This window comes from Megalobrama amblycephala, linkage group LG24, assembly GCF_018812025.1.
Source record: "Megalobrama amblycephala isolate DHTTF-2021 linkage group LG24, ASM1881202v1, whole genome shotgun sequence".
Taxonomy (NCBI): Eukaryota; Metazoa; Chordata; class Actinopteri; order Cypriniformes; family Xenocyprididae; genus Megalobrama; species Megalobrama amblycephala.
In genome coordinates this window covers 14,676,726-14,701,393 of record NC_063067.1, presented here as the reverse complement: position 1 = coordinate 14,701,393, position 24,668 = coordinate 14,676,726, and the positions used below count along the sequence as shown (strand labels likewise).

General features: G+C 37.9%; 1 protein-coding gene across 2 annotated transcripts in view; it reads right to left on the bottom strand.

Annotated features, from left to right (window-relative positions):
• Positions 1 to 24,178, bottom strand: part of nsfl1c (NSFL1 (p97) cofactor (p47)) — a 28,737-nt gene extending 4,559 nt beyond the window's left edge. Inside the window, exons 1-9 of one of the 2 annotated variants that reach the window (XM_048177522.1) lie at positions 24,036 to 24,178; positions 18,734 to 18,857; positions 3,538 to 3,702; positions 2,924 to 3,021; positions 2,736 to 2,810; positions 1,574 to 1,739; positions 829 to 924; positions 644 to 753; positions 240 to 377 (exon numbers count right to left, since the gene is read on the bottom strand). In XM_048177522.1, the coding sequence (XP_048033479.1) occupies positions 240 to 377; positions 644 to 753; positions 829 to 924; positions 1,574 to 1,739; positions 2,736 to 2,810; positions 2,924 to 3,021; positions 3,538 to 3,702; positions 18,734 to 18,857; positions 24,036 to 24,163 (1,100 nt within the window). In that variant the 5' untranslated portion in view covers positions 24,164 to 24,178. Of the gene's footprint in view, positions 1 to 239; positions 378 to 643; positions 754 to 828; positions 925 to 1,573; positions 1,740 to 2,735; positions 2,811 to 2,923; positions 3,022 to 3,537; positions 3,703 to 3,943; positions 3,965 to 18,733; positions 18,858 to 24,035 lie in introns of those variants that run through there. The other variant, XM_048177524.1, reaches the window with a different exon arrangement.
• Positions 24,179 to 24,668: the final 490 nt, after the last annotated feature.

Below are 24,668 nucleotides of genomic sequence, written 5' to 3'. Positions count from 1 at the left end.
CCCTCAGTAAATTAAATATTTTGTTTAGTTGTCCATTCAGAATCGTGGAAGACTCATGATCTCAAAAAAAAGAAAGAAAAAAAAAAAAAAAAAAAAAAAAAAATCAATTCTCAATTTATTCAGAATCGTGCAGCTCTATTAGCCATACATGCGTTTCAGCATCAGAAAGAGCGCAAGTAATTAAGCCACCCTCAGCTCAGTGAAAGAAAATCAGAAAAGAGAAGAGAGAGTTTTCCAACCTGCCGAGTTTCATTCCTTCTCCGGTAAATGCCTTGAAAGCAGGCTTTGGTTTGGAAAAGTCTTCATCCCGATGGTCCTCCATGTCTAGGTTTACCTGACCACCTCGGAAACGCTGTCTCAGTTCCAGAGGAATCTCCCTGAGAGAGCCAGAGAGTAACGAGTAAAGAGGTTTAGTGGATTATCTAGTCTAATTTGACAACCAGTTAGCGAAGGACTATCTTATAATGTTAAACCAAAATAAGGATTTTTAATGCTAATTTCAAGAGGGCCCAATATAAAACTAAATAAACAATGAAAAATGTTGGATGCTTTTGGAGGCGACGTGATGGGGGAACAATAACTTCTGCTGATCAGCTAAACTTCTGTAAAGTGCAAAACATCAGTGAATGAATTCAGAGCCCACCCTCTGCGGATAGACTCCAAGAAGAGAGCGTTCGCAGGATCACTGTAGTTCCTAAGCTCTCCATCATCAAGACTAAAGCCACTTTTCCAGAGCTTCAGCACCACATGCACCTGTTGGCAAAGCACAAATCACTGTAGCAGATCTCTCTCTATGTCTGAATGACTTCAACAGGCTATGTGACTCACATCTTGTGAACCGCTGGACTGTCTCCGAGCTCCTGACACATAAGTTGATTCCTCTTCTGGTGCCGCACCCAATCGATAACCACCACCTATAAACGGCTGTAGAATGAGCAGAAATCAAAATCACATGAGATGAGTACACAATGGGGTGCAACGGTTCTCGAACCGTACTGTTCTCCACTTACAGTTCGGCACGCACTTGCACCGCGGTTCATCTCGAATGGCGACGCATCTATAGGCTAATATGGTTTCTTGAAAATAGCAACGTGGAAAACAGACAGAGAATTCAGATAATGTAAGTTTCAGTCAATGGATGCGCATTCTGGCTTCCCAAAACATTACAACGACGATAATCAGAAAGCGTGGACAAAACAGTCACTCTTTGTAAACTTGGTTCAATGCGAGTGCCGTATGCTCTAATGTCCAGTCACTTACACCGTCATCACCCGGGTGTTGATATCGCGAGCGCAGGTGAGACCTGAACAGCACACGTTGCGGTCTGTGTTTAAACTAAACTCATTTAAGCCTTGCCAATTTAAACATTCAAGAGCAAGATGCGAAAGAGAACTCGCGCGCTGTGAGAAGATTTGTGTGGGCGCTCATCCGAAGTAGTCCTATTTTCCCTGAACACAGCACATACCGAACCATATAGAAACTGTAATACGAACTGAAACGTGAGAAATTTGAACCGTTGCACCCCTAGTACACAATAAGCATGCATACTAAGTTTATTCTGTGGAAGAACTACCTTGGACTTGCTGGATTCTCCTAGTCCTTTGCCTGCTTTGTCGACAGGAACCGCCCCATGTTCCTTCGCTCCTTTAAACAAGTCCTCAACCAGCTCATTTGGGCTCTTCTTTTTGGGAGGGCCAACAATCTGCTGCCCACTGCGTTCTGAGCCCCCGGCAAAGAACCTGCAGGAGGAGAAGTCTGATGTTACTCAAAACAATGGAGCATTAAATATGTGTAAACATGACATTGTAAGAGAGTAAAGGCAAAAGTGAAAGTATTTTTGTCTTTATCTGGCTATTAAGAGATGTAATCTTACAGAGCATATGGGTAGTTGACATGTCAAGCAGTCACAGCAGTGTCTTGGAGGGTGATGCTATATTTTATTTAACACAATTTATATAAATTTATAACAATATTGAAGACTTCAGATGCAAAAGCCTCTAAGTGCCATCTGAATTTTTCTTCTAAAATGAGCATTTTTAATCAAGCTTGAATGTTTATGTTCAATAATTTCACTTTAATGGCAATTAATAGGTCATTTTCATTGCAATTAAAGTGAAATAACTGAACATAAACATACATGCTTGATAAAAATGCTAATTTTAGAAGAAAATTTCAGATGGCACTTAGAGGATTTTGCATCTGAAGTCTTCATTTCTAATTCTAATATAATTATCATACATGCATTTTTATGATCACTTATTGAGATTTTTACTTTTAATATATACGTAAAGGACAGGACCATTGGAATGAATCAAAAAGCTAAAACCGTGATTTAAAAAAAAATGGAGAAAAACCTAAAAGAAATGGTGTTCAGACAAAAAAATTTAAATATACAGTTTCCTTTAAGCAATCATTTCCCTTTAAGTAACATATCTTTGTTGTGAATACATAAATTTCATGTTCATTAAAGTCACGAAATGGAAGAATGTGGTGTATATATCCAAGTGAAAAAAATTAAGGGGTGAAATTTCATTTTTTTTGTCCACTGGAAATTGATTAGATTGTTGTCATTTTAGATTGTTGTCATGAAAGTTAATGTTTTTGAAAGATTACGAGGGCATAAGATTTAAAAATAAATATTCCACACAAAATAATTAAATTATTCCATAATGATATAAACCCCAATATTAAGAAATGTAAATTTTTAGCTGTTATCAACTACAAGATATTGATACCTCTGGCCTTCCTCCTCACCACTGTCATCTTCATCCTCATGCATAAGATCTCTAAAGGACGTCACTCTGTGTTCACTGAAATCAGAAGAGATTCCATTAAACAGCTCAATTGTTATTATGACTTTAACCATATCGCTGATATTCTATGATTGAGAATCCCAAACAGTTTGCGGGTTGACCTGTGTTACCTTGGCCCTGTGGATCGAGTGACAGAGCCAGTCTCTGGCTGAGGGAGGGTGGCAATATCATCATCTCCTCCATCTTCAAAGAAATTAGCTAGAGCAAGCTGAGGGGACAGAAGAGAGAGAGAGAGAGCTGACACTTCATTTCACAGACAGACACGCAGAAACAAAACAACTCCAAATTTTGCTTTCGGTAATTAGATACATCAGATTTATTATATTAACGACTCCAAAATAATATAATTTAATATATCTTAGGACGAAAAAAAAATAAACCACGAATGTAAACATGAGTTTCCACTGAACAAGCTAAAGCTGCTAGCTTATGGGTGAATTTCTATATAAAACAGACCGGCACCGTTTAAAAAACATCTATCTACTTCAAGGAAATAATGACTACCAAATACTGAGGTGTGAATCCCGTCATGTATGCTTAATGAGTTAAACCAGTTTAAGATACTCCTGGTGATTTTAATGAAGAGTGACTTGCACATTTCGTTAGCCGGTTATAGATTTCATTGGCTGCCTGTGGAGGCTTAAAGTCTGTTGAATTCTCAGCTGCAGTGCTTGTGCTTCACAGCACAATATTTCAGTAATAAAGTCATCAGTGTGCTGCTGACCTGTAGGTCCCAGCCGGCTGACTCGAGGAAGAAACGGGCCCTCTCTTCATCAACATCAGTAACAGCAACGAATCCCCTCACTGCTTCTTCCCGCTCCGCCATTTTTGATGTGTCACGCTCAGAAAAGATCCGACAGGGAACGGGGGAAACGAAAGCTTTGTTCCGCTGTTTGGGAGCACAAGTTTAGAGTGGATTTTTCTGTTTTCAGTCCCCTCTCTTTTTATGGCATCGATATTAATGTTGGCAATGATTTTTGTTTTAAATTTAAAGCTTTATTATTACCCACAAAAGAGAAAATCTAACTAATATTGTTTTGCACATATTTATTTATTTTTAAAAAAAATATAGTGCAGATATTAAAGGGTTAGTTTACCCAAAAATGAAAATAATGTCATTAATTACTCACCCTCATGTCGTTCCACACCCGTAAGGCCTTCATTCATCTTCAGAACACAAATTAAGATATTTTTGATGAAATCAGATGGCTCAGTGAGGCTTCTGACAGCAATGACATTTCCTCTCTCAAGATCCATAAAGGTACTAAAAACATATTTAAAACAGTTCATGCGAGTTCAGTAGTTCTACCTTAATATTATAAAGCGACGAGAATATTTTTGTGCGCCAAAAAAACATAATAACGACTTTTCAACAATATAGTGATGGGCCGATTTCAAAACACTGCTTCGGAGCTTATCGAATCGAATCAGTGACTCGGAGCGCAAAAGTCACATGATTTCAGCAGTTTAGACGTTTGATAGGAGATCCGAGTCACTGATTTGATTCATAAAGCTCCCAAGCAGTGTTTTGAAATCACCCATCACTATATTGTTGAAAAGTCGTTATTTTGTTTTTTCTCGTCACTTTATAGGCCTAATATTAAGGTAGAACCACTGAACTCGAATGAACTGATTTAAATATGTTTTTAGTACCTTTATGGATCTTAAGAGAGGAAATGTCATTACTGTGAATGCAGGCCTCATTGAGCCATCGGATTTATCAAAAATATCTTAATTTGTGTTCTGAAGATTAACGAAGGTCTTACGGGTGTGGAACGACATCAGGGTGAGTAATAAATGACATTATTTTCATATTTGGGTGAACTAACCCTTTAATACTAGCACATGTGGAGAAAGATTCAGTATGTCGCCATCCCTCCCTTAACATTTGTACCAGCAGATGGCAATACAGTCCACTCCATTTTATTTGTCACATATTTCTCATCCCTGCTATGCAGTACATTTTCAGGCACACATGAAGTGTTTTGTTATATTATGTAAATGTTATATTTACATTTTTTAAAGATGGAAATTAGGCAATATTAGTTTTCGTTAGCACAATATGATAATTAGGCTAAATGAACAATTGGTGGATGGTGCCACTGAATCTAACATCTAACATGGAAAACTGGGTTGTAACAGCTCTCACACACCACAAAGCTTTTACACACCAGCAGACAATAACTTATTTATTGTGTGACCTGGATTTTGCAGGACTTTCTTCCTCTAATATTCATTAATTAGCAACTGCTGATTCAAAGGTCGCTAAACAGAAGCAAACTATTTGCTAAATTAGTTTGGGAGGATCTAATTTAGCACATATTGTTTCTGGAGAGAAACTTGGCAATGCTTTGTTGTTTGTTTTCTAGTGCACTGGCTCGTTTGATCTTCACAGATAATCAGGTTCTGGAACATGACTAAACACCAGAGCATTGCTGTCATCATTCACCCCCAAGCTTTCCTTTCCTATCACACTCACTGCAGCTCTTGCAAGAGAGCAATTTATGCCCTCAAATTTTAATCATCTTTCTGGTCCTTAAGGGAATAAAACAAATTTTCTATTTTTATATGCATTATTGCTGCATGTTTTTATAGATTTAGAAAAGTGTCCTCTTTCTGCAGCTATGTGCATTCAGAGATTCACTGACATATATACTTAACATATGTCAAAAAAGATGAATCAAAGAACAATCTGATTTTAAAGATGCATTAATCTATCAGATAAACCTGATTCTCTAACGCTGTTTTTTCCATTCCCAAGAGATTCAACAGATACCATGCATGAAGTATGCTAAAATATGCATCTAACGTTCACTGATGAAATCAGCATTACACAAATGTGGTAAGCATCAGCTCTTTCTACAACAGTTGTTGACAATGATAAAGTGTGGGTGTGTTCGAGCAGAGAGAAAGAAGAGAAAGAGGAAGAACCAGCCTTATCGTGGGGAAATGAACACCGTCAGCCTGGCTGTGGATGTGGGCCTGCAGTCACTGTTGTGTTAAAGGGCAGGGAAGTAATTCACAACACACAATACAAAGAGCAGAGGCCTGTGACCCTCCACTGGAGTAGGAAGAGCAGTCAGACAGTATCCCAGGGCCACAATGAGGAAGGACGTTCTGCCAACATATCAAAATAACAGCGATTTCCTCACTGGGTGAGGTGTGATACTACAGAAAACATACAACTGTAAATTAGCATGATAGCTATTAGCAATATGACTGATCAGTCACAGTGTATGTTAATATCACTCAAGAAACGTATGTTCCGCTAGCACAATACAGATAAGCATGAGTATTTCTATGACATACATGATATGTATGCTTGGATAAACTCACTGACAGTGTCTTTCTCACTGACAGATCAGGAAGAGCATCAGAGAGGAAGACTGAGGTGTGGAACAGGACATTTAGGGTCAAGGGCTGCACTTTTAATGTTCAGATTCATAGTGGACAAAAGCACACATGTACGCAGACTTTAGAGGACAAACAAATATTTATTAAAGAAATATAAGTATCAAAACATGCTGTTAGAAAGAATCTACTCCAGTTGCATCGCAAGTTTTTTGCTGCGTTGAACCTTGTAACCAATCACAGACATGTCTGTTGAGCACATAAATGCAAAAGCCAATCAGAGGTGTTTAAATTAAAGCTGCTGACACACCACTTGAGTTTACTGACATTCTACATTTTCGTAATGCTGTCATTATACCAATAAAGTGTAAACATGATGTAAACAGATTTATTGTGCACTGCAGACAGCTTCATTAATTAAAGGTGCCCTAGAATTAAAACTTGAATTTATATTGGCATAGTTAAATAACAAGAGTTCAGTACATGGAAATGACATACAGTGAGTCTCAAACTCCATTGTTTCCTCCTTCTTATATAAATCTCATTTGCTTAAAAGACCTCCGAAGAACAGGCGAATCTCAACATAACACGTAACAGTCGGGATCATTAATATGTACGCCCCCAATATTTGCATATGCCAGCTCATGTTCATTGCATTACACAAGGGCAGCCAGTATTAACGTCTGGAATGGAGCTGCACAGCTGAATCATCAAACTAGGTAAGCAAGCAAGAACAACAGTGAAAAATGGCAGATGGAGCAATAATAACTGACATGATCCATGATAACATGATATTTTTAGTGATATTTGTAAACTATCTTTCTAAATGTTTCGTTAGCATGTTGCTAATGTACTGTTAAATGTGGTTAAATTTACCATTGTTTCTTATTGTTTTCACGGAGACAAGAGCCATCGCTATTTTCATTATTTTCTGTATAATTCATAAACACAACTTAATTCTTTATAAATCTCTCCAACAGTGTAGCATTAGCCCGTTAGCCACAGATCACAGCCTCAAATTCATTCAGAATCAAATATAAACATCCAAATAAATACAATACTCACATAATCCGACGTATGCATGCAGTATGCATGACGAACACTTTGTAAAGATTCATTTTGAGGGTTATATTAGCTGTGTGAACTTTGTTTATGCACTGTTTAAGGCAAGCGCGAGCTCCGTGGGCAGGGAGCGTGAGCATTTAAAGGGGCCGCAACATGAATAGGCGCATTTCTAATTATGCCCCAAACTAGGCAGTTAAAAAAATGAATTAAAAAAAAATCTATGGGGTATTTTGAGCTGAAACTTCACAGACACATTCAGGGGACACCTTAGACTTATATTACATCTTGTAAAAAAAGCGTTCGATGGCACCTTTAAAAAACAAAAAATTATAGAAATGTGTTCAAACTGTAAAAAAACTATACAAATTTGCAGAGTAAAATACCGTTTTCCATTGAAACAGTAATATACCATAAAAACATTTTGATGATCACAAATATTACCCAGAATGCATTGTTTTTACAGAATATTACTTCGGTACATTACAATGCATTCTGGGTAATATTATTTGTCGTTTTTGAAAAAATAGCCTATAGGCTTCTATTCTTAAAATGACAAATATTACCCAGAATGCATTGTTTTTATGGTATATTACTGTTTCAATGGAAAACTGTATTTTACGATGTAAATTTGTTCCCTTTTTTTAGTTATTTTTTCGAGTGTATGACTTTATCTCATAATTTTTTCTTTTTATGTCAGAACTTTGAGGATTTTATCTCATACTATGGACTTTTTATCATAATTATTATTTATCAAAGCATGTTTTTTTTATATATATGAAATGGGCTTCCATATGTTTTAGATGTGTAGCCAACACTCTAAAAATGCTAGGTTAAAACAACCCAAGTTGGCTTAAAAATGGGCAAACCCAGCGATTGGGATAAATGTTTGCCCAACCTGTTGGATAGTTTTATTAAACTCAACTATTGTTTAAAAATTACTGTATTGCTTGCTTAAAATGAACCCAAAGTATGTTGGAAATGAACATTTATTATTAAGTTTAATGAATAATAGTTAAACAATAAACATTTATTAAACTGCTTATTAATAAATGTTCACCTTTTGATTTTTATTGTTGCCTCTAGTAATTATGTGTTTGATTTTTAATTTCCAACCTATTTTGGGTTCATTTTAAGCCAGCCATATAGTAATTTTTAAACAATAGCTGAGTTAAATAAAACTGCCCAGCATGTTGGGCAAACATTTAACCCAACTGCTGGGTTAAAACAACCCAATCACTGGGTTTGTCCATTTTCAACCCAACTTGTTGTTGTTTTTTTTGAGTGTACATAAAGAATATGGCATGTGGTTGCCCCACACATATATACTGTATATACAGCAGGATGGAGATGTTTAAAAGAAAGTGAGAGCAACTATTACGTGCATCATTTTCTGTGCTGATAAGACCATAATGCATCTCTCTTCTGGGTGGGGTCTTAATGAGCAAACTGATCTTGTGAATTAAGTCTAATTTACCACTTTCTAAAAGTCACTTGAGAAATAATTGCATTACTGTTGCACAGATAGGATCTCTTGGCCCTTCTCTTACATTCATGCCACCACCCCTCCAGCTGAAACTGAACACCTGACCTTTGACTCATTATCAGAGATTATGACTTCCAGACAGAACTCGCTGTTTTCTTCCTCTCTACCAATGGTCACCTTTACTAATCGATTCCCATGCTTGGGCACTACAGATGCATCTGGTCTATCCCATCCATGAATGATCCATGAGACTTGGAGGATACTCTCGGTTTGACAATGTAATATTTGGACACCAAAGACAAGGGAAATGGTTCCGTAATTTCAAAGATAACAAATTATACTGTTATACAAATTATTTTAATCTTAATTTATATCTATGGACACTGATGTTTACTCAGCAAGACGTTTTCCCGTGCTATCTGTTCCTCTCCCGGGATTATCTCTGTTTGTATGGAGCTCTACAGCTCTTCACGGGGTTAGATATGGAGATAAAGTTTGGATCAACAGGAAGAGCCCTGCTCGTAGACCGGAGAGTCATGGGATTATCCTCCCATCCCTTGTCATCTTCCCTGTACATACATCTTTTACGGCACTTTTCCATCTTTTTGCCACTGTAATCGTCAGTGGAGAATGAGCACATCTCTTTCAATCTTACCCTTTTCTCTTTTTTATGGAAGCTTGTTTCCAACACAGGATAAAAATAAAATTGCAACCTTTTTATCTCACAATTCAGACTTTTTTTCTCACAATTGTAAGCTCTAAACTCATAACTGCGAGTTATAAACTTGTATTTCTGACTTTTTCCCATAAGAATTCTGCAATTTGCACTTGCAATTTTGATTCATTTCCTCTGAGTTCTGAGATTCATCTCATAATTTTGTTTTTTAGGTTGTTGTTTTTTCCTGAAATGGAATAAAAAAAATTGTGGCTTTTTATCTTACCAAAACTTTTTTCTTGCAATTGCGAGTTTATATATCTTTATATCTGACCTTTCTTCTCAGTATTGCAAGAAAAACAGTCTGAATTGTAAGATCTTTTTTTTTTCTTAGTGGAAAAAGCTTCCATTCTTTTTATTGTGTGTGTGTGTTTGCGTGTATTGCATTCTCAAAAATGTGGAAAAAATTGACGTCAATTTGATGTTTTTTTCCGACATCACTGTGTGGATGTCAATTTTTTTAACATCAATTTGATGTTTTTTTTTCAACGTCAATTGGACATCAGTGAATGGATATCAACAATGTCCAACAGTGTTTTTGAAAATTTACTTACCCCACCTTTAAAGCAACTTGTACACCTTAACAGTTTTGTATTATTAGAATGGCAGTGGCTAAATGCATTGCATATTGTACTAGGCAGATGTGTATTTCCGTGTGTGTTTTTTATTGTGGCGACTTGCTTGTTGACTTTATCCTGCTGGTGTGGCTTACTTGGAAGAAATAGTGAGAATTACTGATCTAGGTGGTTATTCATGCTTGTTTAGAGAGATTTAATTATTTTGTGGATTGCTACAGTATGTTAGTATGAGTGATGGTGGCTGAAAATCTTGTAATTAATGCTGTAGTTTATAATGTCTTAAAATGAGTGATTCAGGTTGTTCCATTGTTTGATTATTGCTGCTGCTGCTGCAGAGCAAGTACGGGATTTGCTACTGCCAATACATACACGACACGCTGCTGTGAGCAAGTAAGACATGCTGCTGCTGTACAATATAGCGTACATGAATTACCCGTAGCAGATCTATACAGGTGGAGCTGGGGAAGGTGGAGGGTTTATGAAAGCGCGCTGCACTGCTAAGGCAAATGCTATTTGTGTATTTGAAGACTGAGCATGCAAGCTCATTGGCTACTAATACAGCATGAACCAATCATCTGTGTCTTATAGATAATATGTGATTAAGAGCAGTTAAGTTAAGGACCTATTAGCCTGCGCATTTAGAGTTTCATGACAGAACTTTGTATTTTTCTTTCATTGCATTGCTTTTGTGTCATTATTTTGGTGGTCGAAAGAATACCAGTGTGTGGATGTCAAATGGACGTCAAATTTTTGACATCAGTTTGATTTGCATTTTTGAACTGTTTTTTGACATCAGTTTGCTATTTTTTTCAACATCAATTGGACATCAGTGTGTGGACATCAAATGGATGTCAAGTTTTTGATGTCATTTTGATTGGGTTTTTTTTTCAACATCAATTGGACATCAGTATGTGGACGTCAAATTGATGTCAATTTGAAGTTTTTTTTCCGACATCAATTGACCCTTCGCCAAGACCTGCCCCGCTGACGTAAATAAATTGATGTCAATTTGATGGCTTTTTTCAACATCAATTTGAAATCAGAGTGTTGACGTCAAATTGACGTAAAAAAATGGAAAAGTTTTTAAAAGTACCGTTGTCTCAGTGCTGCGCGAGCTCTCATATATACAAACGCGTGCGTGCACACAGAGAGAGGGAAGATCATTGTAAAATAAAAATTGACGTGCTAGGTTTAAAATTTGGTCTTACTTGTGTTGTTTTTTCTGTCAAAATGTCAGAAAGCATTTTGAGTTATCCACCCGTGTTTTTAAGATTCGTTAAATGACGGACGCTACAGTAGGCCTAACACAACCCCTCGTTATATGTTGGACTCAGCTAAATTGTAAGCTACTTGATATTCTTGAATACTCAATTCGTTTTGCTCTTATTGGTCCTGTCTATTCATTGTCAACTGTTTTCTATAAATATGTTTGTATTGGCTAACGTTTATTCAGCTAAAGCTTGTCTTGTTTATAATGTGCAATGATCAAATTCAAAGACAGCACGTTACAAATAGAAACCCTTTTTTTCTGTGGGATTTAGTATCATATTTAGATATTAGAATAATAAATTAATTATTAATTATTAATTAATTGTAAACTCAATGTTTTTACTGTTTTCTAAGGGTTTCTTAATTTTAGACTAGTTGTCATTACAAAACCTGTTTAAATGACTGTCAGTCTAGTCGTAGTATGTAAATATAGCCTACTTGAAATTGCAAACCAAAATATTATTTTAGTTCATATTAAATAATTGAATGTGATTCACTTGTGGTTGTCAGTTTGTATAAGCACACATTATGTAATGCAATATTAATCATGTATGTAAAAAAAATGCTTTTGAGCAAGTGTAGTGACATTTTTGAATTGGGTCAAATTCCAAAAAAAATTTAACAGTCAAAATTACATTTACAAAGATAGGTGTGTGTGTGTGTTTGTGTGTGCATGTGCACAAATGTACACAAATTTGTATAATGACATGGGTATGACATAAGTATTACAAGGAGAGGGTGACTTATGAGGACATTATAGGACCCATGTCCCCATTCAAAAGGCTTATAAATTATACAGAATTGTTTTTTTTGAGAAGGTAAAAAATTTGCACAGTTTTCTGTGATGGGTAGGTTTAGGGGTAGGGTTGGTGTTAGGCATAGAAAATACGGTTAGTACAGTATAAAAACCATTACGCCTATGGAATGTTCCCACAATTCACAAAAACAAACCTTTGTGTGTGTGTGTGTGTGTGTGTGTGTGTGTGTGTGTGTGTGTGTGTGTGTGGTAGCATCCCAAATGTCCCTCACTATGACCTGTCGTTTTTCACTTTGACAATTTAATCAGAGTTCAACTACACTACTGCAAGCTTCATCCATCCTGGCCTCCTCTCCTCCCTCCTGTCCATCCCTTTTTCCATCTTTTTCACTCTTGTCCCTCCCATTTTCCATAAATCTGCCTCCATCTGTCAGCTGTCCATCCACTTGTATGTATGCATAGATGGACCCAAAGTGGTTTCACTCCATTATAAGTCCTGTTTCACTGCGGAAGGAACTGGAGAAACCTCCCAGAGTGAAATCATATCTTCTCAGAAAAAGAGAAGGCGACTCATCGTGTGACCCATAGTGTTATTACGAGAGCCCACCATGTTTAAAAGCAGCAGAGAACAGAGGCACACAGGTTATGATGCAGAGAGGGCAGATTGATCGCTCCCTTGACAGAGTGATGGTAGTAAATCTACTACTGTGAGCACACCAGCAGTGTAACTCTATCTATTTTTAGTGCACCTTAAGCAGAGCCCTTTCTTCTAGCAACCTTTCCCAACTGCTGTGTAAACTTTAATGAAATAATGCTTGGTGAGTTTGCTCTCATCTTTCACTTTGTGGAAGCTAATGGGGATCCAAATAAACAATAAACGCACAAAAAACACATTGACATGATTCGTGAGGTCTGATCGCGCTCTGACAACGGCAGTGATGTCTCGCACTCATTGACGTATATACGCGAGACATCACTGCCGTTGTCAGAGCGCGATCAGACCTCACGAATCGAGTGATGAATGCAGTTGGACATAGTGGTGTATTAGAGGTAAAAAATGATATAAATACTGTTCGGTTTCTCGCACAAACTGATCGTTTCGTGTCTTAAGACATCAATGTGTCGCCATGAGCCGCATGGTTTAATTTGGATTTGTCTGTCGTGTTTTATTTACTCTTATAGTCCAAGTTCCCGCTGACTTGCATTATACCCCTGACAGACGGCAGCGGTTGCAGTTAAAAATCATCATTTGTGTTCTACTGAAGAAACAAATTCACCTACATCTTGGATGCTCTGGGGGTAAGCAGATAAACATCAAATTTTCATTTCTGGGTGAACTATCCCTTTAAAGGGTAAAAAAAAAAGTCGCACTTTGGTCATCAAAAATGACAGACATAGGAAATGAATGGGAAATACGAAAAAATATGAAATGTCAGAGAATCTTTTGGTGGTACAAACTACAAATCAGCCACTGTGCAGAAAAAAAGTGCACAGCAATGAAAGGGTGACACTCTAAATTGTCAAGAGTGCAAAATAGACACATCCACCCCCCTCCCCACACACACATATATATGAATTAGCACGACTACAACACAGAGCATGTTTCTGCAAATGTGTGAAATAAAATCAATAATTCAGCCACAATGTACTAAAAAAATGAACAGCAAGGAAGAGGTTACACAAGAGTACAAAACAGACACACCCACTCAAACACACACACACTTACACACAGACACACACACAACACACTATTATACACACACAAATGAATTGGTGTGGCAGTAACAATATGGCTAAATTTAGCCAAAAGATGTAAATAAGAGGCTGAAATCAGATCAGACCCAGATTGATTAAGCTGTGATAAAGCATACCTGTTCCTTTTTTATTTACATTTTTATTAAATTTTGATGTTATGTGCAACAAAATGTTCTCCTCTGCATTCAGGTTTGACAAGTAGTAAAATTAATGCAAAACCTGACACTTCAAATCAACATTTCAAACAAAAAAAAGTAGTCTTTGAGAATGTCTAAAGCCCAGAACACACCAAGCCGACGGTTTTTGTTCGTCAGCCGACTAAGTTTTCTCAGTGTGTTCCGCACCGCCGGCTGAAGTTGGTCCTTGTCGGCTTTTTTCGGCCGATTCCACAAGTTGAATCGCCGTTGGAGCTCGTCGGTCAGTTGGGCCATCTGATCATTCTGGGGTGCGTTTCCCAAAGCGAACTATGGTCGCAAGTTCCGTCGTTACCAATAGAGTTCAATGGGACTAACGACCATGGTTCACCAACGATGCTTTCGGGAAACTCACCCCTGATTGGCTGTTCAGCTACTGCCACCTGCTGTTACGGTAAGGCATTTCTTCTTACACAGGCGCAGAATGGACGTGCAACTTGGCCACCGGGTGTCGAGCGTCGGTTTGGTGTGTCGACAATTTTGGACCCAGACGCTGCCAACATGAGCCAACCCCGCAGTCTGCTTTCATCGCCACTAGTTCGTCAGCGTCGGCTTGGTGTGTTCTGGGCTTAAGTATAAATCCAAATCCACAACTTAATAAAAATAAGTATGTTACATCATGGCATTAGCCTACATAAAGTTTTTCTTTTTTTACAGCCACCAGATTGGAACTAATGTACCTTCAAAAATTGGATTTTATATGCCGTAAATGCCTTGCTTTACTGCTTTAATTGAAAAAATAATTTAAAAATATATTAGAACAAAAATGATGTATTATTTTCAATGGGAAAAAGTAGCTAATAAGAATTGTATAAATATTGCATAGTATCATAAAATCCCCTCAAAATTCTAAATTCTCTATCTATCTATCTAGCTATCTATCTATCTATCAAATAAAACATATATATTATCTATTATATATCTATCATGATTTCCTTAAAGGTGCTAAAGAGGATCTTTTTGTCGACTGAGAAACCAAAGACTGTTAGTGAGTTTTTGAAATGAGCGCATGCGTAAGAACAACCCCCCTCCTTCACAGCTCATTTTGAGGGAATGTCTCCCAAAACTCGTGCACGAGTATTGGAACACAAGTGTTTGTTTACCACCGGCATTCGCTGTGTCGTGTTAGAGGATTCATTATGTCGGACTCTCCGCAGGTAACTCATAATCTGCAGTTGTTACTCCTGTCTCCTGACAAAAACATTGCATGCGGCGCCTGTGGAGTGTGGAAAGTTACTGGAGCGCGCAGCCACGCACGTCTCTCACAAGGAACGTCATGGCAGTGATTGACAAGCCAGAGGGCCAATCGTTTACGCAATGATCGTGTAAACGATTGGCTGATGTTTTTAAGGCCCTACCTCGTGCACAGATGATGTATATTAATATTATTCCTTTCAGTGCACCTTATAAATAGTCTTTTATCAGTTAGTAAAGACAGTTTCAAGTAATATTGCAAAAATGTATAAAACAAAACATCCTATTTAGCACATTTAATTCCTCAGAACTAAGAAATAAGAAAAAATAAAAATAGACAAATAAGACAATTGCTGACATACACTCAGAGTATAGAGTTATTAAATCAATTTGGAAAGTAGATCATTTGTTCGTGGAAGTATGTGATGACAAAGTTTAAGTAAAAGAATTTAAGATCATACAAAAACTGCTGATTTTTATTGATTCATAGAGATATGTGAGATTACTGCAGTTTTTCTCTCATCCAGAAAACAGACGACTTAAGCAAAAGCCTCCAATTGCTCTCCATTCAATCTCATTGTCTAAAACCAACAACTGAGACATTTCCTTCGTGATATTTCTGTCCTATTGGCACAGACAGAAGGTGAAAGGGAAACAGTTATCACATCCTGTTAGAATAGGTGTGACATTTCCACAGTTTAACCTGCAATTATTTAAGCAATCAACAATTAGTCAGAGTCTGTGAATGTTTTTATGACACCATTAGTGCAATGAACCTCTCGGGTCAGACAATGAAAGTGAGACAAAACGACAGACATTGACAAACCAGTACCAAAACGTGTGTTCAGGTCTAGAGGCCTTTATGGCCTGCTATCACAGCATCATCAGATCTTCTCTCAGACACTAAGACTCCAAACATCAGGCTCTTCTGCTCAGCATTCCTCCTCCAGACGCCCAGGCAATGGCCTCTCATGCTCAATAAAATAGTGCAAGGAGGGGAGTCACCATGGCAACCAATGAGGACCTCATCTGGCAAGATAGAAGTCTAAATGCCCGGGATATCAGTGAACATTTGGCTGCTCTGTGACCCGAGTGTGTGCATATGCATGTATATGTAGGTTAAATGATGTGCGTGAGGGGGAGGGGAGTGAATTTAATAGCACTGATGGGATTAATCTGAATAGTGTTTCTGTTGTTAGGTTCAACTGAAGCATTAATGAGACACATGCGATCTTGGATGTATTTTTTCACTGGCCTCATTACAGTGCATATTGGGATTGTCTTCTCTGCAAGAGATGCATTTGATGCTGCCAGAATGCCAAAGAAAATACTTTTATTCGGCAAGTATGCATTTAATTCAAAAGTGACAGTAAAGACATACAATGTCACAAAAGATTTCTATTTCAATTAAACTGCTGTTCAGCAAATCAGCATATTAGAATGATTTCTGACGGATCATGTGACACTGAAGACTGGAGTTGCTGAAAATTCAATATTGAACATTTGAACAGTGTAGGCTATGTGTTTAGGAAAGATCATGTCGTCATGTAAGCACTCAGTTCAGTCACAAGGAGAGAAAGAGAGCTGCAGAACTGAACACAGCTGCACTTTAACAGCTGTAATCAACACTTCACTATTACCATGACTTGGGAACATTGAGGAAGCAACAGGTGCACATGATCTGGAAGAAATGTGAGAGCTACAATGCAGACTTGTGATTTTCTTAGAAAAAGACAGAGATGGAAAAAAGGCAGCAGTGTACATTTTAAGATTAAATTAATCTCTGTAACAAACACACATGCAGCTGTTGTGCTGCTTTACAGCTGCTGTGATGGGAAACTCACTCACAGTCCAAGTGACCGTTGGGAAAATCAGGTCTGCATATTACATGTGATTGATGACTGACCCCCTTCATTATATAAGCACACTAAGGATGAATTAAAATTGATCAAAGTGACAGTAAAGACATTTAAAGTGTTACAAAAGATTTCAAATAAATGCTGTTCTTTTAAGCTTTCTATTCATCAAAGAATCCAGAGGGGAAAATGTTTCATGGTTTCCACAAAAATGTTAAAAAAAAAACGGTTAGTTCACTCCAAAATGAAATTTCTCACTGTAACGTAGTTTGTATGTACAGGGGTATGTAAGGAGGCGGGAACCGGCGAACGTTTAACAAAACTTTAATTCCAAAATAAACAAAGAACAAAACGAAAGTAATGCCGGCAGACCCTCGCGGACGTCTGCCGGCCACGCGACGCAAACATAATAAAACTAGGGCTGGGCGATATATCGCATGCGATTGTCACGCGCATTTCCTCAGTAAATTAGGCCCTGATTAGGCTACCGCGAAATCGCCATCACCTGCTTTCAAATGGAGCGGCATTTAATAGACAGAGCCATAGTTCACTGACAAGCTACGCAATATCGTGTTCATATCGCAGATGAATCGCGTTCGTTAATGAACGCGATATTGCGTGGCTTGTCAGTGAACTACGGTTCTGTCTATTAAATGCCGCTACATTTGAAAGCAGGTGATAAAATAATATCCAGGCCTGGTCCTCTCTAGTCCTTCATTGTCGTCGCTCCTCCTTTTATGCTCCCGAAGCTCCTCCGTGAAAGACTTGAGGCCGGTGCACCTCCCAGGTGGAGCTCGTTAACTCTCGCGCCACCGGCCTCACGCCGTTCCCTCGCGGCTCTCGCCCGCCCTGGTTGCCACACTCACCCTCATGTCATTCCAAAACCACAAGACCTTCGTTAATCTTCAGAACACAAATTAAGATATTTTTGATGAAATCCAAGAGTTTTTTTTTTTTATTTCCCACAGAAAGCAACCTTCAAGGCTACCACATTCAAGGTCCAGAAAAGTAGCAAGTAGTCAAAAACAAAACAAAAATAACGACTTTATTCAGCAATTTGTCCTCTTCCTTCTCAGACTAGTACGCAGTTGACGCAGTGCAGATCTTCTGTGTTTACGTCAGAACAATGGCTCTTTATTGGCAGGCTCCTGTGTCAGCATTGCACGCATATGTCATTGTTCTAGTGTTCTGACGTAAACACGGAAGCTCTTCACTGCGTCAACTGCGTATGAGTCTGACAAGGAAGAGGAAAGATTTTATTTTTGTTTTGTTTTTGCACACAAAAAGTATTCTCAATGCTTTTTAACATTAAGGTTGAACCACTGTAGACACGTTGACTATTTTAACAATGTTTTTACTGCTTCTATGGACCTTGAATGTGGTAATTTCGTTGCTTTCTATTGGAGATAAAAAGCTCTTGGATTTCATCAAAAAATATCTTAATTTGTATTCCGAAGATGAACGAAGGTCTTGTGGGTTTGGAATAACATGAGGGAGAGTAATTAATTTTTGGGTGAACTATCCCTTTAAGCAGCACACCTGTACTGAACATTAATATTAAGAAATGTTTCTGAGCAGTAAATCAACATATCAGAATGATTTCTGAAGGATCATGTGACACTGAAAACTGCTTTCAGATTTGCCATCACAGGAATAAATTACATTTTTCAGACAGAATGTAGTTATTTTAACTTGTACTAAACCTGGAATATTCCTTTAATGGTTCTTGTAGTTCTAACAGTGTTCTGGCTACAGATGGGATTTCTGGACAGTGACATCAACAGTTGTGTGGAGCAGTATGTCCTTCCAGTTGAGGCGTGTGGGAACCTGAGGACAGAGCCAAACACAAGTCATGCACTGATTGTGAGACATTTCAGCAAACCTCACATAATCGAGAAAGTTGCGAGGCAGCTGAAAGAAATGAGAAATTCAAAAAAATGAGGCTAGGGAAGAATAACATGCACACCATGAAACACAGTATTGAGGACACAAAAACAACAGCATCATCAAAACCTCTTCTTTCTGTGGTCCTCTCACTTCCCTCTCCATTCAACTCAGCAGAGGAATCATACAGATAGTAAATCCCTTCTCTAATTAAAAATGCAAAATCTAGCCCACTTTTGCCTTCCACTAATGTGCGTTAAGAGCTATGATGCGCCTGCCGTTGCAACTTTCCAACCCTGCTTCTCTTGCTTCTCTCTGTTTAAATCTCAGTAATGTAAATCTCTCTCTCACACACACTCCTGAGCCTGAAGTGTGGGTGAAGATTTTCAGACATCAAAAATACAAATGACTTTCAAGTTAGCAGCCAGTGATTCATGCGGAGAGATTCATACTCTGGCACATATGAGAAATGTCACCATTTGCTCAATTGCAACCCTGTAGCCTGGCATTTCACTAAACCTTATTTAACCTACATATCATATCTTTTTGCTAGAGTCCAAACATTTCAGCCTCTCTTTGATCTTACTGTAACATTTTTTTCCAATGCACAAGATGGCTTAGTTCCTAAAACCAGAACAGATAAGTGAAGAAAAGACTCTCTGAGCAAACTGACGCTATTTTTTAGATTAACTGGATAATACACATTTTAAGCAAAATCACACTGGAATAAACATTCAACCTAAACAGTCTGTCTATCTATATATCTATATATTATCTACATTTAACTATTATTATTATTATTATTATGATGCACTGGTTTGCTAATAATTTTCTTTTCTTTTTATCCTACGCTCTCTCTAACAGGGATGTCATGCTGTGCAGCTCAAGCTGCCTTCAAAAAGAAACAGTAATGTCTCAAAGGCAATGTCTCCAAACTGGGTCGTTTGAATAGGCACAGGATCTTATAGACGGAGGAAAGCTGTGGTTGAGGTTGAGAACAATGTGCGCACAGAAAGACTGTTTTGTGCTCTTGCAGTTTTCATTTGTCTCGGGAACTGCAGGTAGGCTGCCCTTACAATGCAGCCAAACAAGAGATTCTGTTTCAGTTTAAACTCAATTGCATATAATTTTCTACTAAGCATTATTTTAATTCAGAGCCATGGCAGCCACGGAGGAGTAATCGTTAGTCATTTAAGGACGCGCTGTATGCTCATAGCATGAGTGTTTGTCTTTTGGTAAATTGGACACTATCTATTTGTGTCTTGACATACATGTGTGTGAGTGTATCTGTGTGATATGTAAAAGCTGTCTAGCACATATATACTGTTTTAAAGGTTTTGTCCTCACTGCAATTCCCATGATAATTCTCTTTTCTCTCTGTTTGGAGTCATTCACATGCAGTTCTCATGAAAAATGCAGTACTCCATCCGCAAGATTTAATACTACGAAGTGAGCTTGTGCAAGCAGAAAATATGAAGTACATTACTGAACACAAAAATAGGTTTGCACACACTTAGACACACGCACTCGCTCCCTAAGGGAAGCACGTGAGCATAAGGTAAAAAATCAGGCTGAAGCTCTGGCAGACCAGTGATTAGAAATTACAGTAAACAGGAAATGCTTTTTGAATGAATCCAGTTTGAGAGTATCTGATTTTAGCTCTGTTCTAAAAGATAGTGAGCCTTCTAAGGCAGAATCCTAACTTCATAACGGATTGATTTTGAATGCTAAACAACAATAAGCAGCAACTTCACACACCACACAAATAGTACTCCTCTCAAGAGATTTGACTGAGTTTGCTATTAGCATGTTGCTAAGCTAACAGTTCAATACTCTATAAGTCTAAACATAGGACACATAAAAACTGGATAAAATGCTAAATTTTTAATTAAATTGAACTGTTCTTATCTAAATTTTTCAATATTTCTCTTGCGTCATCTGCTATCGTGCATTTATTTTTTCACTGAGCTCATTGCAATGCATTGTTAAATCCATAGGCAGCTCATTAGGTTTTGAAACAGAGCATCTGATACTACAGAAACTTCTGGACATGACTGAATCATTCTTTTTCACAAATATGTTCATATTAGCGGCCTATACATATTTGGCTAAGCTGGATAGATCTCAGAGAGCATTTGGGGGAGATCAGACTAGCTTTGCCTGTCCTGTGGTTCAAAGCCTCTTATTCTACCTGAACGGGACCTAATTCTTCAACCCCCTGCCACAGAGCCCTGAGGAACCTCCTGTTGGTGCTCTGAGACACAGCTCAGCACAGTCAGGGGTGGAGGAGGTTCACAAACTGTGCGACAAAAGTGTGGAGGAAAAATACTTATGGATTTACGTGTGAATTGCCTTACAAAAGCCTCTAATATGAGATCAAGGGGTCAGTGTGATGTGTAAATCTAATGTGCAACTGTTAGATTGCAATTGTAATTAAGTTCAACTGTCAAAAAACACATCTAAAGACAATGTGTTCTGTGTGAACGGTTCCTAAGGATATTTTACAATTAACTTCAAAAAACTTTCTAACATGCAAATGGATCCAAATGTTTTTTGCCATGACAATGAATTAAGAGATTATACCAGCCATAATATTTCTTTGCATCCATTCAGCAGTCATGACAGACGTTTTAATAGATGATTTAAACTGCTTTATTGTGTCTCTATGTGCTACCTTTTAATTGTTTTTCTATATAGACATGCCCTAGATGGACATCTTTAACCGTTGCGCCGTGTCTGGCTGAGTCAAACGGTGCGTTCCAAACGGGATATATCGCCCTCCGAAGGGCACTTCGGAGTGAAAATAATCATGGCCGCCATATTGAAGGGTCGTTCCAAACCGAAGTGCTCAAAACTGGCCACTTCAAAGGGCCCTTTGGAATGAAGGATTTCGAAGGGAACAACTGATGGACACTTCTGGCCCCCATGATCCTTTGCACAGGGAAGTTTGACGTCACAGAATGGGTACAGGAGGCTAGGAGTTCGATTTTAACTATAAAGGTATGTATAATATTTTTATGTACTACTGTAATATTTATACGAGTTAGATTTGGTACATTATTATGGTCAAAACGACATTGTACTTCAACAAAAAAACTTTACAGCTCCCTTTATCAGTCCATTCAAATGTTTAAAATACATATATACAATATAGCCTACATGCGATAAACCTAAAATAAATAAATAAATAAATAAACTAACGTTAAACAAAGGGCGCAGCTTGCACAATCTACTCCTCCTTGATTGTCTCGTTAAGATGACGCAGAAGTGCGTTCCAAAAAAAGAGTTTTTTTGACCCCTACACCCTTCATCCCTTCGAAGCTCTCACTCCGGAGGGTAAACCCTTTGAAGGGATTAGGGCATAGGGATGAGCCCTTCCGAATGGAACGCAGGGTATGTCCCTTTAAGGCAAGTCATTTCACTCGGTGGCCATCTTTGAAACACTCAGGCAGCTATTTCAGTCAGCTCCTATATCCCTTTGAATAGGGAAACATAAAAAAAAAATGTATTTTTCAGGCTGGAATAGTATGTAAATAGTGTGTGAGTTTGTGTCTCAAAAAGCATAGAATGTTGAAAAGAGTTTGCCAAAAGTCCTTTGAAGGAGGATTCGGTTCAGAACTACAAACACAAATAAAAAGTGTTAAAAAACTACAAACATGGTGGATGTGCGTGACCGCCAGTTAAGTAGAGAAGATTAGATAAAGGGGTTTGAGTGACTAATAATCAACTTTTAACATGATAAAAAATGTGGAGGATATTAACTGTGACAAGATAATTACAAGATAACGCTATTTTATTCATACGTGTATTTTACTAGGTGGCTAATTTGTACAAATTCATATGACCTCACTTGTACGAATTCATACGATTTGTCTAAACCCCGGTGAAAAATAGGTTTAGGGGCGGGGTTAGGGGAAGGTCATTCGTACGAATTCATACGGATTTGGCAACTCGTAAAATACATACGATTTAGCAAAAAACGTATGAATTCATACGAGTGAGGTCTTATGAATTCGTAACCACCTCGCAAAATACGTATGAATTGCCGTGAGATTGGGTTGTACTGGCCAGTTTAAAAGGTTAGTTCACCCAAAAATGAAAATAATGTCATTTATTACTCACCCCTCATGTCGTTCCACACCCGTAAGACCTTCGTTAATCTTCGGAACACAAATTAAGATATTTTTGATGAAATCCGATGACTCAGTGAGGCCATTGAAACTCTCAAGGTCCATAAAGATGCTAAAAACATTTTTAAATCAGTTTATGTGAGTACAGTGGTTCTATCTTAATATTATAAAGCGACAAGAATACTTTTTGTGCGCCAAAAAAACCCAAAAATGACTTTTTAACAATATCTAGTGATGGCCAATTTCAAAACACTGCTTCAGAGCGTTATGAATCTTTTGAGTCTAATCAGTGATTCGGATCTTGTATCAAACCACCAAACTGCTGAAATCACGTGACTTTGGCGCTCCGATGCACTGATTTGATTTGTAAAGCTCCGAAGCTTCAAGAAGCAGTGCTATGAAATCGGCCATCACTAGATATTGTTAAAAAGTCATTATTTTGTTTTTTTGGCGCACAAAAATATTCTCATTGCTTTATAATATTAATATTGAACCACTGTACTCACATGAACTGATTTAAATATGTTTTTAGTACCTTTATGGATCTTGAGAGAGGAAGTACCATTGCTGTCTATGCAGGCCTCACTGAGCCATCGGATTTCAACAAAAATATCTTAATTTGTGTTCTGAAGATGAGCGAAGTGTTTCAATACAATGCAAATGGGGCTTTCGAGGGCAGCTGCAGTGACGCAATGACTTTACCAATTGGCGACTGGTTCTTTTATTTAGAAGGCGGGACTTATTCTGCCATATTGCGAGCGTTGCACTTTCTCCCATTCATAGTAATATGACTGCACCGTCTTTGTATATCTAATGTCTTTGGTTGCGTTTAAATGAAATAGTCAAAGATGTCTGTAGAAATTATCATACATGAGTTATCAATAAAGTTGTTCTTAAAGGGGTTTGTTGCAACCAGCAACTATCATTTAAACCATGCATTATGTTGCAATTCCTAATAAAGTTGGACAGTATTGCCAGCGTTTTTACTCACCCTTGTTGCTTGACAACCATAAATTTTGAAGCCTGACTACATGCTTCAGGAACCACATCACACACTCTTGCGCACTCTTTTGACTCAGGTATTTCATCATAATGGCCAAAATGTGCATCAGAGGTCATGTGGGAAGAGACAGGAAGGGTCTGAAATAATATGAGGCCTTTGTTGTGTTTCTCTCAGCTGTGCTAGTAACTAGTTGTGTGTGGGGGGTTTAAGGTCTACATTTATCTGTCGTCAACTTTACTCCCACTTCCTCAGTCGCTGACGTGTGATCACACAGCATGTTGAGTCTGCAGTCTGTGTCTGAAGGTCAGCTGAGATGTTTTCATAACTGTTTCAGTGGAGGAGCCTCACAGCACTCAGAGAAGCCTTTGTTTGGGTTGTTCCTTGTTTTTGTAATGCCGTTCTCAAGTACAGTCCGATCTGAGGTCCTGTCGATAGCGTATCAGACGATTATGGCATTGAATTTGCAGTGGAGTTTCAAAATTTTTGACTTCTTAGATCACCATATATGATGATACCCTTATGATGGATCCCCTTCCTAAAATATGAAAGACAAGAAGTTAAATATTTTCACATATAAAGACACATTTATGGTGTGAAAATATAAATATTATAAATGTAAAC